Source organism: Akebia trifoliata, chromosome 9, assembly GCF_017979445.1.
Source record: "Akebia trifoliata isolate Shusen 1 chromosome 9, ASM1797944v1, whole genome shotgun sequence".
NCBI classification, from domain to species: Eukaryota; Viridiplantae; Streptophyta; class Magnoliopsida; order Ranunculales; family Lardizabalaceae; genus Akebia; species Akebia trifoliata.
The window spans coordinates 15112714-15137270 of NC_141383.1; the positions used below are offsets into that span (position 1 = coordinate 15112714).

The following is a 24557-nucleotide window of genomic DNA, read 5'->3' on the forward strand; positions in this document are numbered from 1 at the left end:
TTTTTTTTATTCAAATTTTTTATTTAATTTTATTAATGTTTCACTTTACATTAATTAATGTTTTATTTATTAATTTCAAAATTTTAAATTTTTAAAATTGAAAAATTATCGTTTTGCCCCTAAATGAGATTTTTGTTGAGGAATCGTTTTTCAATGTTTTGGAATCAAATTTTCGTAAGGAATTCGATGAGATTATCGATTTATGTCATTTATGAATTTTTTGGTATGAAATGATTGTAAACCTATTAGGGGCATTTTCGTAATTTTATCGAATTTGGTGAAAATTGGCAAAATGTTTTATTTGATTTTAATTTGTTGTTTTATATATTCGAAATGATTTTTCTAAGCATGATGTGGGATCTAAGGATGTTTTGATATTAGGGGTATTTTGATAATTTAATCCTTTTTTAGAGATTTTTATCGTAAAGCTTCTTTTTGTTTAAAAAATGATGATCTCTATGTTTTTGGGGTTATATTTTTCTATCGTAGCGTGGTTCAACAGTTTTGTTTGTTTGAAATACCTCATCTGAATTTCTGAAACATATCTAGTAATAAACAAAAAATATTAGAATATTCATCTATCATTAGGAATCATCGCAATCGGATTGACGAGTTGATTAATCAGGTGAATGTGAAAATGGGGTGTACAATATCGGGAAATGGTGCAATTATTCTTTTATATTGGTAAACATTTGTTACAAACCTATTCATACAAAATAAAATTATCATAACATGTTGAGCAAAAGTATAAATTACAAATTAATTCCATCTAGTAATGTGCAATATGTAATTGCTCTCAAGTTAAAAAATACACAGGTACTTGATAGAATAACAATTTTATAAAGTTGTGGTGGTTGAAGATCTAGAAGTTGGTGGTGATCTTGAAGGAGAAGTAAAAAATGGCATTGGTGGAATTTGCACAGCATCAAGACTTCCTTCCAACATCTCCAATACTCTATTCATTGCAGGTCGATGTGATGGATCCATCTGTATGCACCATAATCCTACTAAGATCATTTTTCGTGCAATTTCTTCATCCTCGGTAGTTGTAACTCCATGTAGTCCTAGATCCCTGCATGTATCGAGACGCTTGTAGATCCAATGTGGAAAATATATTTCACTAATATTTTCTATTCTAGGATCAATGTTCTTTCTTCCTCCAACCATTTCGAGCACCATCATTCCATAACTATATACATCTGATTTGTGTGAGACTCCTCCAAAGTTCCTATTAATCAATTCTGGTGCAATATACCCTGGAGTTCCTCTAGCACCTGTCATTGATATTATACTCTCTTTCTTAAGACACAATTTTGCGAGCCCAAAATCAGAGATTTTTGGACAAAATTCTTGGTCTAAAAGAATATTATGAGGCTTTATATCAAAATGTAATATTCGTGTGTTACAACCACGATGCAAGTACTCTAGTCCCCGAGCAATGCCAATAGCGATTTTGTATAGTGTCTCCCAATCAAGGTGAGGATATTTATGTAATAGATTTCTATCATATATAAATTTTTCGAGAGATCCATTGGGCATAAATTCATAGATAAGAGCTCTTTTAGAATCCTCGAAACAAAAACCTAGTATAGTGACAACATGAACATGGGAAGTCCTACTAATGCTTGTAATCTCGTTAACAAATTCTTCTCCCTCACCTTTCGATTCTTTCAAGACTTTCACAGCCACCACACGCCCATCATCTAGCTTTCCTTTGAACACAGCACCAAAAGCTCCTTGACCTAATTTGTCCTTAAAGGAGTTAGTAATTTTCTTTATCTCTGAAAATTTGTATCTCTTTGGAATCAGGGATTCATTCTTTAAAAACATCTTCACACTTTGAGTGTTCCTTGTTTTCTTCTTCCACAAGGCCCATTTATTTGAAGAAAATTTTCTTCTCAAGCAACAGAGTATAACTACCATTGTAACTGTAATAACTACTCCAACCAATATTGCTGCAATTGCAGATAAATAAAGGACAAATGAGATTCTAATTAATATTTGAAAGCTAGATAAATTAATGTATAAGAGGGAAAAAGAATAGGAAAGAGAATTTAAATTATATATAGATATAAACCATAATAGAAAGGGTTATTTAGCATGCACCACACGTTTTGATCAATATTACAGATATTCCCTGTGTTTTCAAATTAATGATATGTTATGCCCCCAGTGAGCTAGGTTTTGTTTGAGACACTGACCAAAAATGACCTAAATGCCAACCTCAAGCCATAAAACCTGAATTTTTCATCCTGAAAATCTGTCATTTTTGTTGAGTGTAGTCTCAACAAACTCATAACCAATTGGCAATGACTGGAGAGGCTTGGGAGCTTATAAGGAGAGAGACAAGGCAATGAATATCCGATGTGGGCTAAACTCAACAATTTTCTACTTCTTGAACTTAATCCTCTAGAAAAACCCGTTCAAACCTCTTCTTCAACCCATCCTTTTCAATGTGTTGTAAAATTCCTTCATTTTTCTAGCCAAAAAGTCCATCATTTTCCTCCAAAAATATTATCTTGAGCTTGGAATTTGAAGGAGGGAGAATTTTGAGGTTGAGGAAGAAGGCAAAATTCTCCTAAGCTCTTAAACGCCAGGTCAACTATTTCTTATGTATTCAATCTCCAAAACTCTATTTAAAAATTTTCAATTTTCAAACTGTTAAACTCTAATGTTCGTTATTTCTTACTATTCAACTTTTTATTCAATATATTGTATGACATCAACCCTTGATTTTTCTACTCAAAATGCAATTGCTCTTCAAAAATTCTTATATTGTTCTTGCATCTAAGGTTGAGGAAGCTAGGATCTTAAGCTTAAGTGGGTAAAAACTTTACTAGTTAAATATGACTGGTTTTGGCGTGAAAATCCGCTAGACAATGAAGATGTAGGTGTTTAAGTCATTTATGTTAGTCTCTCATGGAAGACCTAGAGAGGGCATGTCCCCAGTTCGTAACAATAGGTGGTATCTCTAATATTGATCATAAAGTGCAGGAGCATTTCTAAATAACCCTAAAAGAAATTAATTTGATCATTATGTTTACCTAGAAGAAACTTTCTCGCTCCAGGCCCTGCAAAACAGTCAAGACATGGGGTTAGTTAGAGGGGGTGAAAGGAAACAAATGGGATCACCTGGCTGAGCCATTGATTATAATTCCTCGATATTGAATTGCTTCTAGAGTTTCAAGAGAGTCATTGTTTTAAAAATTAAATGTATGGGAAAATTACTGAATAGATACCGCTGTAAGGACGTCTTTCAAAATGCACCGTGAGTTTTGTGGTCATATCTTAACAACCCAATTGGTAAAATATTTCTTTCTTATTGCCCCCACTCCCCACAATCAGATCGCTGAGATCTATCATTCAAACTGTCGATCTCGACGACTTGTATCATTGATCTTAATGATTCACATTGAACGTCAAGATCAATGATTTCTAATCATTGATAACAATGGTTGTAAAAGGTCAATCTTGAAGATTTGATCATAGGTTCTCAATGATTTTAATTGTCGATCTTGACAGTTTGGATAATCTATCCTACCAATTGAAAGGGAATGAAGGGACATTAATGAAAGAAAAAGTTTAATAAATGGGCTATCAAGTTATTGTGAAAAATAATTGGGTATCTTCAAAGAAATCCCTATTTTTTTCTAAAATTTATAGTTGAATTATATTACATGATAGCATCCCAAAAAGTACCTAACCCACCAATGGGGTCATGCATGCACTTTTTTTTTTTTTTTTTTCTAGAAACAAGTATAACTACAAGAAAAATGATTTTAGACATCACTTTTAAAATGATGTTTAATCTTCAGATGAAAAAGTGCGTGTAAATGACATTTTTTATACAATTATTTTTTAAAAATCAATGTCTAAATACCGAACATAAACCAATGTCTAAAGTCACACATTTTTTGAGCAATCCCTCCCGTGCAAACTTCACTTTAGATGTAATTTTTTTAAAAATTTGATGTTTATTTAAGAAAAAAAGTGATATCTAAAATCTTTTTGTGGTAATATATATTTCTTGCTCTGACGAAACTACAATACGCAATTTTGGTCCAATGAACGATAGAGTTGGGCTAGACTGACTTACATACTCAGACTCCCAACCTTACAAAGAATTTTGAGTGTCCCCTGAAGAGAGATAACCAACTATACAACTACCAGCCTCAGGAGCCTAACTAAGGCTTTAACTTGACTTGAGATATATAATCAGGCTAGATTTAAGTGCATATGCCTTTACAAAAGATAGAGTGGAATGAAAAAAATATTATTCGTTCGACATGTGATTTTTTTGAATAATTAAAATATATACATAATAATAATTTTTGACATATTTTCATGAAAGATTTTCATTTCTACAAGACCCAACATGATATTTAACTAAAAGATTTTTTGGGAAATATTTCATAGGAAATCACCATTAATCTCTCAAAATATTTTTGTTTAGAGTAAATATTGACCGAAACAATTAAATTATGAGTATTCAAATGCAAAAAAACCAATAGATATCTCAGTGATTGGTAATCTTCGACCGAATTATTCTTTTTGAAAAAAATATTAAAAAATATTGATAGTACTTATAAATATGATAAAAATTATAAATTGTTCATAGAAAGGACTTGTAATTACATGAAATAATGTTTAATAATAAAAAAAAATAGACATAATATTCATTAATTAATATAAATAAATTATGATTATTTAAATATATATATATATATATATATATATATATATATATATATATATATATATGTATCATCTTATTTTGATGTCTCTTAACCATATTAGTATCTTCATAGAAAGTAGATACAATATTAATTTATTCATACATATTCAAAAAATAATAAAATCAATTATTTAATAGATTCTTCATTTAAGCAAGTATTTTATGTATAGGGGTGTTATTAATTTTCAATAGGATACTATGATTATTTTTAACCATCCTACTTTAAAGTTCTTGCACAAAATACAGATCATATATGTCTAGCGTTGTTAATATGTATGTGTCTTTTATAAATGAGCCAAGTTGTTGGGCTTCGGTGGATAATGGACCTCAATAAAGCCTAGTATGACTCACTTGATGATTTGATGTTTCCTTCTGGTAAAGACCAAAAGACTTAACATACACTTTGAATGAGTGGTGTTGATTTGGTGCCCAAGCCCATCCTTCACCAAGCAGGTGACGAACAGATATCCAAGAAAGCGTACCAACAACGTGTACCAAGCATACAACTCACCTTATGTCGAGTCTCAATATTCCATGTTGCATTGTAAGTTACCATGATCGTAATAAAATTTTCCTATGGGCTTGGCTATATTGCTACTACCTTTTTCTGTTGCTTTGCACACCAGTGTGTTTGGATTTCTCTATGTCTACTTCCAATTCCAAGTCGAAGCCTTCAAGTGCGACACATCCAGTAAACTAGCTCAACGGGCCATGAATATGACCACTGGTATCAAAGCTGCTTTCGTTGTTCCGATACTAGCGAGCTATGGAATGATAGTCAGCGTCTATGGACCCCCAAGCACCTATAACACCATGTGCACATGAATACATTGAGTTCCTTGAAGCTTAAATGGCCACTCTAATTGACCCAGTAGATTGCATGACACTTCTAAGAGATTGTATGGACATGGTAGATGGATCACACAACCCTGACCAAGCGTGTGAATGTCCTCAATGAGGATACAAGTAGTAATCTACCTCTAATGCAAGCGCAACTAAGTGAGATTACTGCCCAAGTGAATATCCTTGTCAGAGCCATTGATTCTATAGGTCATAGCCTAGGTGAGAGTGGCATGATGTGCGTACCTGAGCCACAATCATATGGAGATGTTCTTCATGCCAAAGAGCTTGAGAACTTCCTTTTATGTTATGTTAAACAATACTACAAGTCTACTCAACCAGAATCAGAGGAAGTAAAGGTCACAATATCAACCATGTACCACATAGGTGATGCTAAGACATGGTGGCACAACAAACTCATTGAGATTGAATGCAGTTAGTGCCATGTTGATATGTAAGAGGATTTTAAAACCTTTTTTTGTCGGTAAGCAGGGGCTATGAAGGGTCCCATCCTATTCATTTAAAAGGAGCTAAATTCTCAAGAACATACAATACGAGTCCTTTAGCAATATCCGAGATAACTCGTGAAGAATATTAGAAACATCTAGTACAACATAGTCATTTAACAATAAATCACCCTTTCTTGCTAACCAATCTTCATCTCGGTTTGATTCATGCCAAGAGAACTCAAAATTAATACTGGAGAAACAAGGTTTAAGCTCTTCAATGTCTCGGATTAACATCGTGTTGCCGTGAATTGTCCTCCACGAGATTATAGGAGGAAGTTTTGGGATATACTATCAATTTAGTTAGTTAAGCCGTGATACATGTATAGCCAAATTTAGTGTTTTTCTTTCTATTAAATACCCACTCATTCTTGTAAAGAAAGCATCTTGGAATATATGTATTTCCTTATACTTTTTGTCATGGTATCAGAGCCACCAATCTTATCTCCCTTCATGGCTGATACAGAACCCCATACTGATGAATCTCTATCTTCCTCCATTCTAGCCAAGTTGACTACGAAAATGACTGAAGTCTTCAGTAAAGCTTCAGCCCCAACCTAGACCCTCGATATTGCTACTACACCGATTGGCATCAAGTTGGATGGCACCAACTATGCTCTTTGGTCCCAGGTGGTCGAGATGTATATTTTGGGCAAAGACAAACTGGGATACATAAATGGTGATCTACCTCAACCTCCTCAGACAGACCCTACCTTTCGATGATGGCGCACCGACAACGCTATTGTTAAAGGGTGGTTGATTAATTCCATGGACATCTCTCTTATCGGTAACTTCATTCGCTTCTCAACAACTAAGTTGGTGTGGGATGCAATTGCCACTACATACTTTGATGGCAGAGAAACCTCCCAGGTGTATGACCTCTGGTGCTGCGTGACCTGCCTTAAATAGGTTAGCGGCTCTCTTGAAAAATTCTACAATGATCTCCAAGGCCTTTGGCATGAAATCGACTTCCGTCGTCCATACCCAATGGAATGCCCAACCGATATTCAACATTACAATACCCTAGTTCAAGAAGATCGGGTGTATGTATTCTTGGATGGTCTCAATGACCGCTTAGACCATATTAGAAGTGATGTCTTGCAGATAAAGCCATTCCCAACAGTGGAGCAAGCCTATGCTCACGTTCTGAGGGAAGCTCTTCGTCAAGCCGTGATGACAACGAGTAGCCCCGATGATATACCAGGGGCCGGTCTGGCGTCCAAGAGACTCAAGCATGGCTCGCAAACTCAAGCATACTCCAAGTCTCTCTCTTTTCATGGTGGCAAATCCGGTTCCAACTTCAAATCGCGAACCACCTTTGATGGCACCAAATGCTCTCACTGTGGGAGTGCAAAGCATACTCGTGAGACCTGCTTCAAGCTTCACGGGTATCCCGATTGGTGGTACGAACTCCAGGCTTGAAAGTGCCTTGATGGAGGTGGGAATGATGATAGCACCGGTAAGGCTACGGTGACTGCAGCAGAACCACATCTTTCCCTTATTCTAGCTGATAGTTCAAAATTTATCCCAGGTAATGCTCTGCTTGGTTCTAATTGGAAGGCTGCCTACAATGCTTGGATACTTGATTCCGGCGCAACGGACCATATGACATTTGATGCAAATGATTTTTCTTAGCACTCCCCTCCTCGGCGAACTAGCATTGGCAATGCTAATGGAGGCATCTCTTCAGTAACAGGGGCTGGGACTGTGATGTTGTCACCAGCCCTACCATTGTCTAATACTTTACTCGTGCCTTCTCTTTCTCACAAGTTTCTATCCGTGAGTCAAGTTACTAATGACTTGAATTGTGTTGTACTCATTTATCCTACATTTTGTCTTATTCAGGATATTCTCACCAAGGAGATAATTGGGCGTGGTACTAAGAGGGGAGGCCTCTATTATATGGAAGATTTCAGGGTTGGCCGAGCACACCACATGCACCGCCCAAACAACCTAAAAGTGGAACAGATTTTGCTTTGCAACCGTCGGTTAGGCCATCCGTCGTTTGGCTATCTGCAACATGTGTTTCCTGATTTATTTTTGGGTTTATCAGTTTTGGATTTTAAATGTAAGACTTGCATTTTAGCTAAAAGTCATCGAGTCACTTATCTGTTGAGTATGAAAAAGAGCAATGCTCATTTTGCGTTGATTCACTCTGATGTCTGGGGTCCTTCCCCAAAATCTACTTTGTCTGGTTTTCGCTGGTTTGTGATATTTGTTGATGATTGTACTTGAATGACTTGGATTTATCTGTTGAAATGTCTTCCAATCATTTCATACACTGATTCAGACTCAGTTCTCTACTAAGCTTCAAATGCTTCAATTCGATAATGGTGGGCAGTATGTGAACCAACAATTTCGTGATTATTTCCAACGCCATGACCTAATTCATGAGACCTCATGCCCCCAAACTCCACAGCAAAATGGTATTGCAGAGCTCAAGAATCGTCACATCCTCAAAACTGCTTGAGCTCTGTTACTTGGAGCTCACGTACCAAGCCACCACTGGGTTGATGCTGCTGCCACGACCGTCCATCTCATTAACCGCATGCCTTCAAAGGTTCTTGGGTTCAAGACTCCGTTACAGGCCATGCCAACCTATGTGTCATTACCCACAATACTGATGTTTCCGCCTCGCATCTTTGGTTGTCTTGCGTTTGTTCACCTCCACAGGAACCAACGCACGAAGCTTGATCCTTGTGCCATTCGCTGTCTTTTTTTGGGATATGCTATACACCAAAAAGGGTACCGCTGCTACGACCCAACTACTTGACATACCTATGTGACTATGGATGTCACGTTCCTTGAATCTGACACTTTCTACTCTCCTGCCGCATCCAATTCTTCTCTTTAGGGGGGAGACACGAGTAGAAGAGACGAATTGGTTGACATTTGATTGGTTCAAGGACATTGATACGACACCTAATGCTCCTCAGTCGATCATTGAGGAGCCTAATCAGTCGATCATTAAGGAACATAATCCAGAGCTGACACCTCCAGAAGATGAAGTAGCAGTACCCCCCCCCCCCCCCCGCCCCCCCCACTCTTTAGTATCCAATGACCCATCTCCTGAGAATAATCTCCCCCATCACACCTCACATTTCGAATGATGTGGATACTCCTGTTAGCTATGAGTTACCTTTCAGGCACAATTGGGGTAAACCACATTCTCCAGGACTGGAGGACCAAAGATCGAGATATCCAATTGCCAATTATGTTTCTACAAAGGAGCTGTCCGAACCCCTCAAGAACTTTGTGAATGAACTCTCCTCACATCATACACCCACAAGTATTGAAGAGGCTTTGGAAGACCATAGATGGATCCAAGCTATGAAGGAAGAAATGGAGGCTTTACTAAAAAATGAAACGTGGACTCTTGTTCCCCTACCAGAAGGTAAAAAAACAGTGGTGTGTAAGTGGGTATTCTCCATCAAGTACAAAGTCGATGGATCAGTTGAAAGGTACAAAGCAAGATTTGTGGCAAAGGGCTATACGCAAACCTATGGCGTAGACTACCAAGAAACGTTCTCACCTGTGGCCAAGTTTACAAGGACTTATGTTTACAAGAAACAATCACCTACGCGTGGAAGGTTACACAGATGCTGATTGGACAGGAAATATATTCGATAGAAAATCCACCTCAGGCTATTTCACATTTGTTGGAGGCATGGTTTTTAAACTCAGTATCGCGTCTCGTCTCGTTCAGCTCCGATACCGAGTCGTCTTGGACGAGTTTTCTGATACATTTGAGACGTCTCGTGAGATAACTCGAAAAATTATATGTGAGATGTAAAACTCAGTAAAAAAAATGACTTTGTGAGTTGGTCTCGTTCAGCTCTAATAACGAGTTAACTCGGGCGATACGTCTCGATCTCGGACGAGTTTAAAAACCATGGTTGGAGGGAACCTAGTTATATGGAGAAGTAAGAAACAAAAGGTGGTAGCATTATCAAGTGCTGAAGCCAAGTTTCGAGGGATAACTAAGGGCCTTTGTGAACTTCTCTGGCTTCAAAGACTATTAACTGAAATTGGTTTTGCTTCTGACCGTGAGATGGACCTATAACAAGGCTGCAATTGATATTTCTCATAATCCAGTCCAGCATGTTTAGACCAAACACGTGGAAGTAGACCGGGACTTCATCAAACAAAATCTTGTGGCCAAGATAATTCGATTCCCATTTGTTAAATCCGAAGACCAGTTGGCAAACATACTTACAAAAGTTGTATGTAGCAGAAGCTTCTACAACTCACTTGGCAAGTTGGGCATCTGAGATCTATATGCACCAACTTGAGGGGGAGTATTGGCATGAGTTGCCCTCCACGAGATTATAGGAGGAAGTTTTGGGATACACTATCAATTTAGTTAATTAAGTCATGATACATGTATAGCTAAATTTAATGTTTTTCTTTCTATTAAATACCCACTCATTCTTGTAAAGAAAGCATCTTGGAATATACGAAATTCCTTATACTTTTTGTCACATCGTATGTATCTATGAAGGAGTGATGTTATGATTCAAACTTTTAGTAGCATAGCTCAAATCGGCTGAAATTAAAATCGGCTGGATACTCATCTGAGTAGTGATTTTAGGCCTTGCAGTTCAATAGAGATGACATCTCAAAAATGAGACTTCCCATATCCTATAAATATGAGTCTGCTCACAAAACCGAAGCTCGCACAATATCTTGCCAACAACCCATCTGTATTAAGCTTAATAACATCTCCAGTCGGCTGAATCCAACACACTAACTGATGCTGATGATTTTCCTCCATTTCAAAAGAACAACTCCAATTATCAAAAATCAATTTGCTGTTATCTTTTGTTTTTGATCCCATAAAGACACCTTGTAAATCGGTTTGAATCATTCAAAGAACAACTTCTTGAGGACACTTCTTATTCTAAAAAATTATCAAGTTTCTCTATTTCCAAATGTTGTAAATTGTCGAACAAAATGTCACATAAATCATGTTTGTAACTATTGAAGGGTGGGTTGAAGGGTAAACCCAGGCTCAACCCAAGTAGTAGAACCCTCAACCCGACTATCGAGCCTAAGTTCACTAACCCAATCTTAACCCGAGTTTGATTTACTAAAATCGGGTTGAGTTCGGATTACCCCAAGTTGGATAATTTTGGGTGGTTTGGTTAGATAGGACTTGTTGAATGACCCCAATTTCATTTTGATTAAAAAATAACTTTTATATTTAAAAAATAAATATAACATCAAAAACAAAACTACAAGTAAATAAAATCACATAGTATATTTAGACAAACTATACTAAACCAAAGTTCACATTGATATTGATTAATTGTCCACAAGTTATAATAGTAAGATGGGATAAAAAAGCTAAATAAAAAATTTATAAGTAATATAAAAATATTTATATAGTAGTACATAGATGTTAAGTCAGGTTGCTCGTACCCTCAACCCGAGCTCAACCTGAATTGAAATCGGATTGAGATATTCTAACTTAGACTCAACTCATCTTCTACATAACTCAGCCCAAGTTCGCCCATCAATTGGGATTGAGTTTGGGCCAGCCTACCCAAGTTGCAGTCCTAGTTCATCCGTCTCAATTGTCAATGATACCTAGATGACTTGGGAGAGTCATCTTGAACACAAAGGAGATTTAAAACCATGGTGCTTAGATCATTACCCCAAAAGTTTGGTGGATTTTTGTACCTGTTTGATTGTTCATAGGAGTAGAAGGGATTGCTGCCAGTGGTGCTTCCTGTGAAGGAGGAGAACTTACATCCCCTACAAGACAATTGAAACATGGTGTTTGTTCAAGTATGAATAATTATAGGGTTGGGATTTGTAAACTCATTAAAATGAACTCATATGTTCACATACAATCCCAATCATGATAATACTAAATCCAATTGTTAGCATTAATGTTCGAGATTTGTGTTATACTCCAAGGATACTTCTTTTATCCCGAACCTTGGATTTCACATGAATACGGTCAGGATTGTGAGTGAACATATGAGTTTTCTTTCCATGAGTCTACCTATCTTGACCCATAATTATATCAATGAAACTAATTGAATATGCTCACACAAAAGATTGTACGATGAATTGCAATTCAATATTTGGAAAGATTATATTAAGAGAAAAGTTCAAGTATAGGTCAATGTAATTGTTTGAAATTTAGTATCAAAAGTCCATCAAAGGATGCAATTAGGGTATGTACTTCTGCTTAGAAATTGGGCAGGAGAGTAGTATTTCTTGGAAAATGTTCAATTGCACATGTTCCCTCTAATCTTTTTTGGACTTAAGAGATTTTCCATTCTCAATCATAGTTTTAAAACTTGATTTCGTGTCTCGTCTCATCTAGACTCGATATTGAGTCGTCTCAGATGAGTTTTTCGATACGTTTAGACGTCTCATTCAAATAATCAAAAAATTAAACATGAGTTATTAAATCTCGATCAAAAAAGTGACTAATTAAAATCATGCCCTCAACTCGTGACAAAATGTTTTTTCCTACCTCCAATGATATTCTCTCGTGAGGATCCCACTACCAAAGTTAAAAGGCTAGCTCTCATTTTAACATTTCCCCAGGTCCAATCAAATGGCTTAATTCATCTTTCCAAGGAATTCAATCATGCTTTTGGATTCCACAAGAGGTGTGATCAATAAACTTTATGTTAGAAAAGTATCTTTTTATTATTTTATTATTTTTATGTATTTTATTGCTTTTTCCTGGGAGGGCATAAAATGGTTTCTAATGTCGGTTGAATGGTCTTATTCGTTGACGAGACCCAATTGTCTTAGACGAGTCAACTCATCTTGAACAATATAATTTTAATTCAGATTACAATTATTTATATGAAATAATTATAAGTTGTTTATGAGATTAGAAGATGTTTTAATCACCATGGGGGTGGTTGAATGGTAGTAACTTGGGGCCTAAGAATATGCTTTTTCTATGGTCTCAAGTTCAAATCCCACTACCCATAAAAAATCGTGGTGGCCACGCACCGCTCCACGTAGTGGGGTATAGCTTGAGTGCGGGGCGTAGGGACTAGTCTGGTGCGTGCAAACTGGCCCAGATACCCTTCGTTATCAAAAAAACAAAAAAAAAAGATTAGAAGATGTTTTGCTATAAAATCATATTTTATTTAGAAACTATAAATATAAATATTAAAAAAATAAATTATTTTAAGAGCAATATATAAAATCCCAGTGGACTCAGATGAGATTTTGAAAATCTCATCCAAAGCATCTCTCGTTTATCTCAAGAGATATGTCACAGTTGAGACGCCATGTCTACCTGTGACGTTCATGATGGATGGATGGCTGACTCGAGCCTTGAAACCATGATTGGTACATAGATTAGTGAAGGATACCAAGATGACTTGGGTGAGAGTCATCTCGGTTTCGAACAAGATCATTTGAAACCATGGGGATGGGGGGCTTAGATCTATACCTGATCCATTGTTCATGGGAGTAGGAGGAGGGATTGCTGGCGGTGGTGGTGGTGGTGGATCGTTAACCACATAATGTACTTCGGACCCCTTCTTCAAAACTTGGCTGAGTGTAGAAAATATATCATCCACAGCTGATCGTAGAACCGAAACTACGCTTGTACCACATGGAAGGTTTTGGGGCATAGGATCCATAAAAGCGTAAACAGCACCCCTATTATTTTCCTCACAACTGTAACGGAATCCATTAATCGAAGAAGAGCAATTGTAGAACATGTTGAGGTTCTCATCATTGACAGTATAATTGAAGTGAGAGAAATCGAGATTGTTGGCACCAAATCTTGAAGGACAATTACCAAATAAGAAATCCATTCGGACGATTCTCATAGTTTTAGCCGTTTGATATATACTTAGGACCTGATATGTTTCCGACATGATGTCAATCTGAGTGATATTATCTTGGCATGTGAGTTCGAAACTTGGGTGGCCACAATAATCAGGTCGGGAATTTCCCCAGAAGGGATAAGTGATGCCTACGATGTCTCCACAATCGAATGAAAGACTGCAGTCATTGGCACATAAAGATGTTGGAAGATGGATGAAGAAGAAGAAGAAAACGAGATGAGTTAAAAAGTGAATATTTAGCTTCATTTTGAAATTAACTCAGAGAAGAGAAGAGAAGGATGAGAGATTGAAAAAGAAAGAGTGAGTGAGTGCGTGTGATATGGAAAGAGCAGAGAGAGAGAGGTCCTCTTATTAGCATAATAGACGGGCTGTGTTGTATTTTCTTGGAACGTTCAAAGAATAAAGGAGTTCATTCAAACGCGACGCGGCTTGACTTAGAAGGAAAAGAAAATATAGAATTCTCCTGTTGCTGCACCAAAGTTTACTTAGAACACCACAATTCATATCACTAAGTCACCAACAAAGAATTAACACATATCTTGGGGAAAAAGTTGGTGTAGAAGTAGAATCTATTGTAAAAGGGGATGGGCCTTATTTTGGTGAATATATGAGACACCTGTCTATTTTCAAGCTTATGACATGCTTCCTCTCATCTTGGTGTGTTTGATTGCGGAGAAAACATTAGTTGTCAAAGCAAATCTTTTTATACTATTTTCGCATATCATGGAAAATTATTCTTACTGTTTGAATTGTATAAATATATCTATATATATATATTAGAGAACAACTATTGGTAATTGGCACCTTACATTTTAATTATCCCACTCAAATTTCTTAAATTATTTATCACACCCCAATTAAAAAATTAAAACACATTCTTCAAATAGTACAAAAGTTTGGCTCAAATTATAATCTCAACATTATAACACTCGTTCAAATAATTTTTGTAGTTGTTTACAATTATGATTACGTTCATATAAAATCCTAAACAAAAAATAAAATAGATCAAATTTAACAAATAATGAGATAGCCTTTTTTTGACACCCCAACTTTTACTTATTATTTTCTTTTTTATCTGGGGTGTAATCAATAAAATTTGGGATGCCGATAACAGTTCTCTAACTTTATTTACAATACAAATATTGATACAATTTGAAATTAATTATTCAATAAGAAATTTATATTAAAAAAAAAGGGATTGATTTAGATAATTTTAAATAAAATTATGATTTTTTTTTGCGCTTTTTCTATTTTGTTTAACTTTATTTATAAAATAAATATTGATTCTGTTTGATTTGTGTGTGTGTTAGCTAATCATTTTTTAAGAGGTGGAGGGTAAGAAAATGATTTGCCGTTGATGAAAGAAAATTGAGAGTGTTGGCAAATCATTTTCCACACAAATTTAAAAATTTTAATGCGCCAAACATTGGAAAATTATACTTTTCCACAATTAGATAATTTTAAATAAAATAATGAATTTGTTTTTTGCGTTTTTCTATTTTGTTTAAATTAATTTATAAAATAAATATTGATTCTGTTTGATTTGCCGTGTGCTAGCTAATCGTTTTTCAAGAGGTAAAGGTAAGAAAATGATTTGCTGTTAATGAAAGAAAATTGAGAGTGTTGGCAAATCATTTTCCACATAAATTTAAATTTTTTAATGCGTCAAACATTGGAAAATTATACTTTTTACAATTGAGGCTCTCCATCACCATGGCTGTTAGAATAAGAAGAAAAATGCAAAATTCCTAGAGATCAATTCTAATCTCTTAAGGATTAATACACTTTATTCCTAATGATACAGTTTTCAAGAGGATCTCTAACACCACAATGGTTATGTTAATGGAAAACCTCAAAAGAGGGCTGAGCCTAGACTTTTCCGTAATAAAAATGGCCTGAACTCTCTCACCTTGGACATATAATCAAGAAACCTTTATTTTTCTTCTATTCAATCTCTTTGGGTAAAATCTTTTAGCCTTAAGATCCTATGTATGTCAACCTTCAAACTTGTAGGAAAAATAGGATTTTTGGAAAGTTTAAAACCATAAAAAGTTTTAAGAAAAATCTCAGATTTTCTACAATGGGTCAAGGCAACGAATTAAATGATGGACTGAAACTATGGTTGAATACATTAAAGTTAATTCACCATAGAAGTTGAAGATGAGGGTTTTTGGGAAGAGAGTAAATAAATTTTTTGGGGATCTAGAAGACTGAAATTTTGGGAAGAGTAATATAAGGTTTTCTCTAAAAGGTTAATGTTAAGTTAAAAACAATAAATTGAATATAAGTATACATAGATTAAAACAATATATAATACAAGTTGGAGAGTTTGATAAACATGGTTGAGTTTGGGAAGAAAATCAAGATTTTTTTTGTTGTTAGAGATTGAAGATGAGGATGCATTTGGGTCTTTTCCAATAGTCTATTAAGATGATTGACACTGAAGTCAAGGGGGGCATGGGTATTTCAAATATTCTCATGGATGATTTAGAATTTACATATGCCCCTCCATGTTTTGGTGAATTTTGAGAAATCCTTGTAGTTTTAAACAGATGACATGTCCTTTGATCTCAATCTCATCTATAAGGATTTTATACATTGACTCAAGTGCCTTCATCTCCATCTCCGCACTCTAACCTAAAATCAGTGTCCTTCAAGCTATTCCACCCCTTGAGTAAGTTGAAACTAATTTATCCCACTCAACTTCTTTTAGAAAGTCCTAGGACCCGTTCGAATACATGAGCCATAAGTACTTAGAATATAAGCACTTTCATAAGTACTTTTTAAAGTACTGCTTGGAGTAGGTGGATAACTGTTGTGTGTTTGAGATGTAGGTTATGAAAAGTATTGTCAGAAGTACTTTTGATAGAGTTTTGTGTTTGAAAACTATTTTGGATTCTGTTAAAATGATCAAAATGCCCTTATAAGTATCAGTTACTATTTTTTAACATTATAACTCAATACATTATTCTTCAAAAGAAATAAAAGTTATTGTTTTTATCCATAAAAACTAATACAAACACTCAACAATTATAAACAAATAGAAGATATTGTGAGCAAATATATACAATCACTAAAAATATGAAGAAGCTTTCACCACATCAATGGGTTGTAAATTTGTGTGTAATTGTTCACATCAATCTTGCAATAAGAAAATTTCAACTATGGTTGGAATGCTTATAGATAAATCATTGAGTGAGCAATTGAGGGAGTTGGAAATCCAAATTCAAATGCTACACTAAAAGGCTACCACCACATCAATGGATAATAATAAAATATTATTTAATTGCATTTTTTAGGGTATGCTTGTAATTTTCAAAATTTATGAGGGGCATACTTGTCTTAAATGCTACACCAAAAAGTTACTACCACATCAATGGATAGTAATATAGTATTACTACAATTGCATTTTTGAGGGTATGCTTATAATTTTCAAAATTTATGAGGGGTATACTTGTCCTAAATGTTACACCAAAAGGTTACCACCATATCAATGGATAATAATATAATATTATTCCAATTGCCTTTTTGAGGGTATGTTTGTAATTTTTAAAATTTATGAGGGGCATACTTGTCCCAATTCCATCATTTTGACAATATTTTGTGATTCCGCGGAAGAGTAGTTTAGAGTAGTAGCACCATCGGTATTCCGTGAAAAAAATACTAAAATGACTCCACAATAAAGTAGTTCTTTCCAGGAGTTATTTATCCAAAAACCTTTAAAATGTTTCTGACTCCCCGCAAAAGTTAAAAGTACTTAGAAAAGTCAATCCACACAAGCCCCTAGATTTTCTACCCTAAAATTAATTTCTTTTAGTTTTGCAAATTCCTTTTTTTTTGGCTCAAGCTTAAATGTTTAAGGATAATCCTAACCTTGAAAACATAGGTAAATAAAAAATAAAAAATTATATATAGATGTTAGAAATGATGAATTTGAGGAATTAGAAATCAATGATATTTTTAATAGAGACTGAAGAAGATAAGGGCATTTAAGTCATTCTTTCTTATCATTTCAAAGTAAATCCTGATCAAAGGGTATGACATTAGTTTGAAAACACAGGGTGTGTTAAATATTTATCCAAATGTAGTGGCCTATGTCTAAATTACCCTTATCCACTCCATGCAATTATTTAGGTAAAAGAAAAGAAAAACATGGTGCACGGAAAGAACCATCAGCCACCTCTATACATACCTGTGGAGTGGGGCCCTCGTGAAATAAAAGTTCGTAGTGGTTGATGACGGCACTTGTATGATGTCAGCCAGATAACCTGTTCGTACAACTCGTCTTATACACGGAAAATAAACGAGTGAAGCAGAGCTTCTGTTGCCCTTTTCTCAAGGGGAGCCCATTTCTCTTGTGTCTATGCCCTTGTTGTACAGCCATAGAACACCACATTCAAGGAAAAAACATAACACAGTCCTTTGAATTCATGGTTTGGATAAGATTTGAAAAAAAAAGAAATTATCGTTAAAAAAAAATATTTTTTTTCCTTATTCAAGTGTTTGACAATGGACGGTCACCGAACCCCTATAATTAAACGATTGGATGCTAGCATCTTGATGACATGCCACACTCTCCAACATTGACATGTGCTGCTACTGAGGGTTACATGAAAATCACACTACTGAAGATCTGCTCCCAATTTTTTCTATAGCTATCAATAAAATTATTTTAGGAAAAATTACTTAAAAGGACTAGCGAAGGGATTTCTTTCTAAATAGTGCTTAAATTTTGGCCGGTAGCTTGTTAATCCATTTAGTAAATTTTTTTATATTTCTTAATGGTTGTTATTGGCAAACTCACCATTTTTATATTTATTGCCGTGTTCACCACTTTTTATTTATTGTCGAACTCATTGATTTCTATTTATTGTCGAACTTACCATTTATTATTGTCGAGTTCACCACTTTTTTTATATTTATTGTCGATTGCACCACTTTTTATTTATGATTGAGTTCACCACTTTTATTTATTGCCTAACTTGACAATAAAAAGCGGTAAACTCGACAATGGTAAAACCCACCCATTTTTTATTTTCAAGTTTTTTCAACTAAAATACATGGAAAGATTGACGGAAAAAAAAAAACTTGAGATAACAATGTGTTTAGATGATTTCAAATAAAAAAAACCATTATTGATCGATTTTCATCCTAAAATGAAGACGAAAAGTGAAAAAATGCTTAATTTTTTTCATATATCTTAAAAATATTTGAAAAACTCCTTAAAAATGATATTTCTTTATTCTTAAATCCTTTTTGATGAAATGGAGTCTTTGATACTCGATTGAGATGTCAAAAACCTGAATTTGTTTTATGAAAGTAATGAGTTTGAATGGTTAGAGCATTCAATCGTGAGAAATGTGGGAAATGAATAAGTTTTACTAAATGGACTGTAGAGAGAAATAATTGTGCACTAATCTAAGATGTACACGTGTCTAAACTAGTTAAGTGGTACTAGGCACTGATCAACATACGGGTGTTGCCCTGCAAGCAGGGCAGGTTAGAGCAGAGACCTCCTTAATCTGGCTGGTAGGGCAGCATAGCATTAAGCAAGACCAGTCTGCCAAGCAGGGCAAGCCAGGTCATATAATAACCGTAAGGCTGATGCGTGCACGCCAATCCTAGAGATCTCGCAGGAAATCTCTACAATTTAATACAATCAATCCAAAAGAACTCGATTAGGTAAACAACTCTGCAGAGTCAGTAGATATCCCATGATTATAGCCTATAAATGGAAAAACCCTATAAACAACTAGGGGAGATAAATAGCATAGGAAGTACTATTGAAAGGGATCTTTTTTGGGGGGATCAGGGTTTAACCAGTTTTCTTAGACTATTCTTTTACTTCTCTAACTTGAGCGTCAGAGTGATTTGACAGGTACCACATCGCGATTGAATTCATTAGAGCTGTCCATCGAATTTCGACTATACATGGACTATTAAGTTAGACTTAAAAACTTAGTGACTAATTAGAAATAAATTCCATCACCATGGTCCTTTAAGTAATTTTTATTTCTCTTTAATAGTTGACGGAGTGCTTCTTCAAGATGACAGTTGTATGGAACCGTTTAAATTTAGGAGTTCCAATGACTGTCCATTTTCAAATACTAGATCAGATTTTTTTGTATATATTTTTTATTTTTATTTTAATTTGATATAAACAACGAATTCAAAAGGATTGAGTTGTTGTTTTTCGTAAATGTGATGTTATATGGATAGTAGAACAAGAGCTACATAGGATTTGCTCCCATAAACAAGAATAGTAAAGTCATGATTCAATAGTTTTAGCTATGGTAGAATTCTGTTTAAAGACTTTGATTTGAGAAGGAACAAATGCTATGTATGTGACATTAAGGCCCGAGACTTTTTAAAATTGTTCTTTTTTTTGCTTCACAAGAAGGGAATAATTATATCAAACGTAATAATAGATGTTTGGTGGTAATTTTGTAAGGCCATGTTTGGATTGAGAGAACTGGAGAGAAGTGAAACTCATTAAGAAAAGAGAAGAGAAGGGAAAATAAGAGAAGAGACTCAATTTCTCTCTGTACCATGTTTGGATTGACAGGAGAGAACTTGGGACAACTTTGGAATTTTAAAATATCTTGAAAGAGATCTAGGGGTAGAGTTGGCATTAAACAACATTTTAAAAGGGGTTCCTTCCATTTCCCTATTCTTTTCACTTTTGGAGAGAAAGAAAACTCACATTTTTTCTCTCATCTTCTCTCCCCAGTTAACAATCCAAACAAGAGAAATGGAAAGAAACTCATTTATTTGTCTTCTCTTACCTTTTCTCCACTTCTCTCAATCCAAGTACAACCTTAGGGAAAAGGTCACATAGACTGATGGATCAAGTTAACCCTAGATCGTTGGAATTGAGAAGTAACACGTGACATTTAATTAGTCAAAAGATGAACTCTAGTTAATGAGATTATGATAACACTTTGTGGCCTAAAAAATTGACTGAAAGGGTTGTGCTAGAGGATGAAATCATCTCCAACTCATTTTTCTTTAACTTACTCGTCTTCTTTAAATCTCCCAACGAAGCAAAATATCTTTCTTCCATCCTCTTCCCTCTCTCTTCCTTCCCATTCTAGTCCATTTTTTTTTCTTTTTCCTCCCCTTTTCCTCCTAAAATCAAATAAGAAATTATGGAAGAAATCGAAATTGTTATGTTGGACCTATTGGTCAATTAGGTGGTCAATTAAGCCTTTAACCCAAGTTTCAAATGATTTCTAAATTATTGGGTTTTCTTATTGTAGATAAGTGAGGTTAAAGAGGTTTTGACCTCATCTACGCGGGTTTAAGAGTCGTCACCATTTAAAGAGTTAAAGTATCAACATACATTATAAAATGAGTTTCAAAATCTGATTTTAAGACTTTACTCAAATCTGGTCTAACCATAGAGATTAATGATAAGGAGGTTCGGTTAAGAGATAAGGAAGGTGTTAGTTACTTTGTCTCATCCAGTGGGTTGGTGGTTACTTGCCAAAAGTGAAGTATAAATAATTTTTTAAAAGAGTTTTTAGATATTAAAGGGATATGAGAAGCTCAAAAGTCAAGTGTACGATATTTTGGCCTACAAATACTCGAAAAGGAGTCAATGAACAAGTCATATATAAAAGTATATGTTTGTTGATTATTTTGTAAGCTTGAGCATATTGTGCAAATCACCATAGATTTCACTTTTTTGGGTTTTAAGGTTTTCTTATGCACTTATAGACTAATTGAATAGTGTATTTTCGTTGGTTTGGTCCTAGGGACATGTCCTTCATGAAACTGTAGACACCCCAAAATTGTGTACTGATCTTTTTTGATACAAGTTATAGTGTTTTGGTAGATTTCTATCTATCCTATGAGGTCTGAAGGCAGGGAAGAAGTAAAAAACCCACTCCTTGAACCATTTCACAAAACCCCTAAACCTACCCTTAAAACTTTCAAAAACTCGAATCTCGTCTAAAATAAAAAACCCTAAACCCTTCCACAACATACTCCCAACCCTTTCGGAAACTCAAAAACCCTTTGCAAACCTTTCTACAACCTTCCTAAACCTCAAACACCCTTCCCATTTATTTCTGTATCAATTCCCCAACATTTATAAAAAAATTAGAATTTTCTCGAGTTTTGAAATCCCCCAAAACCTTAATAGGCCTACCAAAATGCCTATAAGACCTTTTAAAGCCCAGCCTATGCTCAAAGTCAACTTTCTACTAACTCCTAAGTCAAATCAATCAAATTTGATTATGGAATTCCCATATCGACTAACAACAATAGTCTGGTCAATTCAGATTCACATCTTAACCACCCCAAATTACCCCCAATATGTGTGCAAGCACATTGTAGACACCCCATTTTTGTGTATGACAAGCCCGAGAATACGAAAATCCTTTCGAAAAGAAGCTTGACCCAAAGAAAATTTCAAGAATATTCAAAACCCCATTTTCAAGCAACCATAAGGCTTGAAGGTCATGAAAAAAAATTATTTAAGTCTAGTTGTACCTAACTCTTGGCCAAGCTTAAATTTAAGCCTGGCCATACCTCAACTTTAGCCAAGGGTAACCTACGGCCAATAGTACTTTTTGCTTAGTCCAATGATGACCCACGACTAGGAGCAATTTTTGTTTCCTCCAAGGGTGAATCACGGTCAAACATAATTTTTGTTCAGGCTTTAGTTCACCCAAGGCCAATTCTGTTATAAACACATGTGTGTTTGAATTTGATTCAAGATAATTACCCTTTAACTCATTTCTTAATGAATTTTTCCCAAGAAAATCCTCCCATTTTATTTGTTTTTCCATCCTTTAATTCTTCAATAAATCCACCATCATGGTCTTCTTGTAATTTATCTATTCTTCCAACAAAGACCTTTGGTCAAATTGGTCTGCACTTAAGGCCAATTACCTTCACTAACCTTGGTTTGTTGAGACTCATCAAAGGCAAATGCCTCTTATACTCTTCGCATATTCTTCAAAACTCAAAGAGTTTTCATGGTATTCAATGTAATTTAACTAATTTTTAAAGTCCATGACTACTTATCCTCCTTAGAGAAATCTCTAGAATTTATGTCTAATGACCAATCTATCCCTAGTTGTTAGAGATTCTCTCAAGAGAAGTTACTTAAAATGCCAAAAACCAATCATCTAATTACATATCATTTAGCTTGGCACCTTCACAATTGAGTTAAGGTCAAGGTCTTAGAACCATTCTAACCTCCATTAAGAATTCTCTAGAAGTTTTGAATTTTTACCATCATACCTATTGATGATCAAGATTGGTGAGACCCAACAAGAGAATAAAAACCATCAAGACTAAGTTAGAAGATGGAAGTGATGCTTTCATGAAGGTTTTAGTAAAATTATTGGAAACTTGAAGAATTATGGCCAATTTCTCCCCAAGCGTCTCCCAAAATCCTATAAATAAGAGATCCTTCCAAAGAAAAAAAGAGAAGGATCTCATTTGGTGATTTAAAGTTCTGTCCAAATCTCTCACAAATCTCTTTAAACCTTCCTATTCACTCAAAATCTTTTTAAAAATTCTTAGAAGAACAATCCAAGAAGAAGAACAAGAAGGAAGGAAAGAAGAAGACCAAGGTAGGGCTAAACCATCCAACCTCCCCTCTTTTAATCTCCTTTTTCTCATTCTCCCCTCCTCTTTACTTTCACGTACTTTTGTTACCTAGCTTACTTGCTTGTTTCTTAATGTAGTTATTTAAATTTCTAGTTTAGAGGCTTGAAAAGAGTGAGTAATCCCTCTTAGAAGTAATATCCTCAAATAAGTCCTCAATAAATTCCTTGAGAGCATTAGATTATGTTGTTTTAATTTTCTTTCTTTATTTCCATTCAATTTAAATTCATGGTGTAGATGCTTTACTTTCTTTACTTTACTTACACTTTAAACCTCTTATAATTATAGTCTTTCTTATTTTACCTTCTTTGATGGCAATAGAGCTAAAGAGTAAACCTTTCTTAGGGATAATCTTCTCTTGATAAGTCCATCATATGCATATACTTTACACACACTCACTTCTAAAATGGCTACAAGTAAGAGTATAGGTCCCTATGGACTTATAGTTGACCTTTATGACCAACAAAAACAATAAAAAAAAATAGACAAAATCTCATGCCTATAGTCTTGATTCCTATATGATGTGGTTCAATCATGAACCTCACCAAATGATCAAACCAATAAATAAAGTCTCCCTAAGGAGTATATAAAATTATTTTTAAGCTTTGGGACTCCAAATGATAAGATCCATGTGGGTTTCCATCAAAGTCCCTAGTTCACAAAAATTCCAACAAGTAACATTTCCATTTTACATTCCTCATTAATTTAAATCTTCCATTTCATAAAATTAGACTATAGTTTTTTTGCTTCTTAATTTTCTCTATAAGTTCATTTAATTTTAAAAATTTTAAAAAAGGTTCCTAATCACACCATTTGATCATCTATTAGTAACCCTCTTAGGATGGAAGGGACAAGGTGTCTAACACCTTCCTTATCCCTCAATCGAACCTCCTTACCTTAGATTTCTAGGTAGATCATTTCCTCATTATCTTTTAGATATGTGAGTTACTACAAGTCAAAAAAATATAACTTTCTAAAACCTTTTCAGGGTGTCCATTCACAACTTAATTGAATGCTGGT

The 24557-nt window shown here is 34.8% G+C and overlaps 1 protein-coding gene across 5 annotated transcripts; it reads right to left on the reverse strand.

Moving 5' to 3' along the window:
- Nucleotides 1-660: 660 nt before the first annotated feature.
- LOC147394375 (LEAF RUST 10 DISEASE-RESISTANCE LOCUS RECEPTOR-LIKE PROTEIN KINASE-like 2.4) lies at nucleotides 661-14309 on the reverse strand. Of its 5 annotated transcripts, none has more exons than XM_086453369.1 (5): nucleotides 13514-14307; nucleotides 11764-11838; nucleotides 3045-3071; nucleotides 1659-1955; nucleotides 661-1274 (listed from the first exon to the last, which is right to left on the reverse strand). In XM_086453369.1, exons 1-5 carry the CDS (start codon nucleotides 14160-14162, stop codon nucleotides 838-840), a joined length of 1485 nt encoding a protein of 494 aa, XP_086309495.1. In that variant the 5' UTR covers nucleotides 14163-14307; the 3' UTR covers nucleotides 661-837. The 5 variants fall into 5 exon arrangements, with proteins under 5 accessions (XP_086309495.1, XP_086309496.1, XP_086309493.1 ...); XM_086453370.1 differs by having other exon boundaries at nucleotides 1659-1742; nucleotides 13514-14303; XM_086453372.1 differs by having other exon boundaries at nucleotides 953-1072; nucleotides 13514-14301.
- Nucleotides 14310-24557: the final 10248 nt, after the last annotated feature.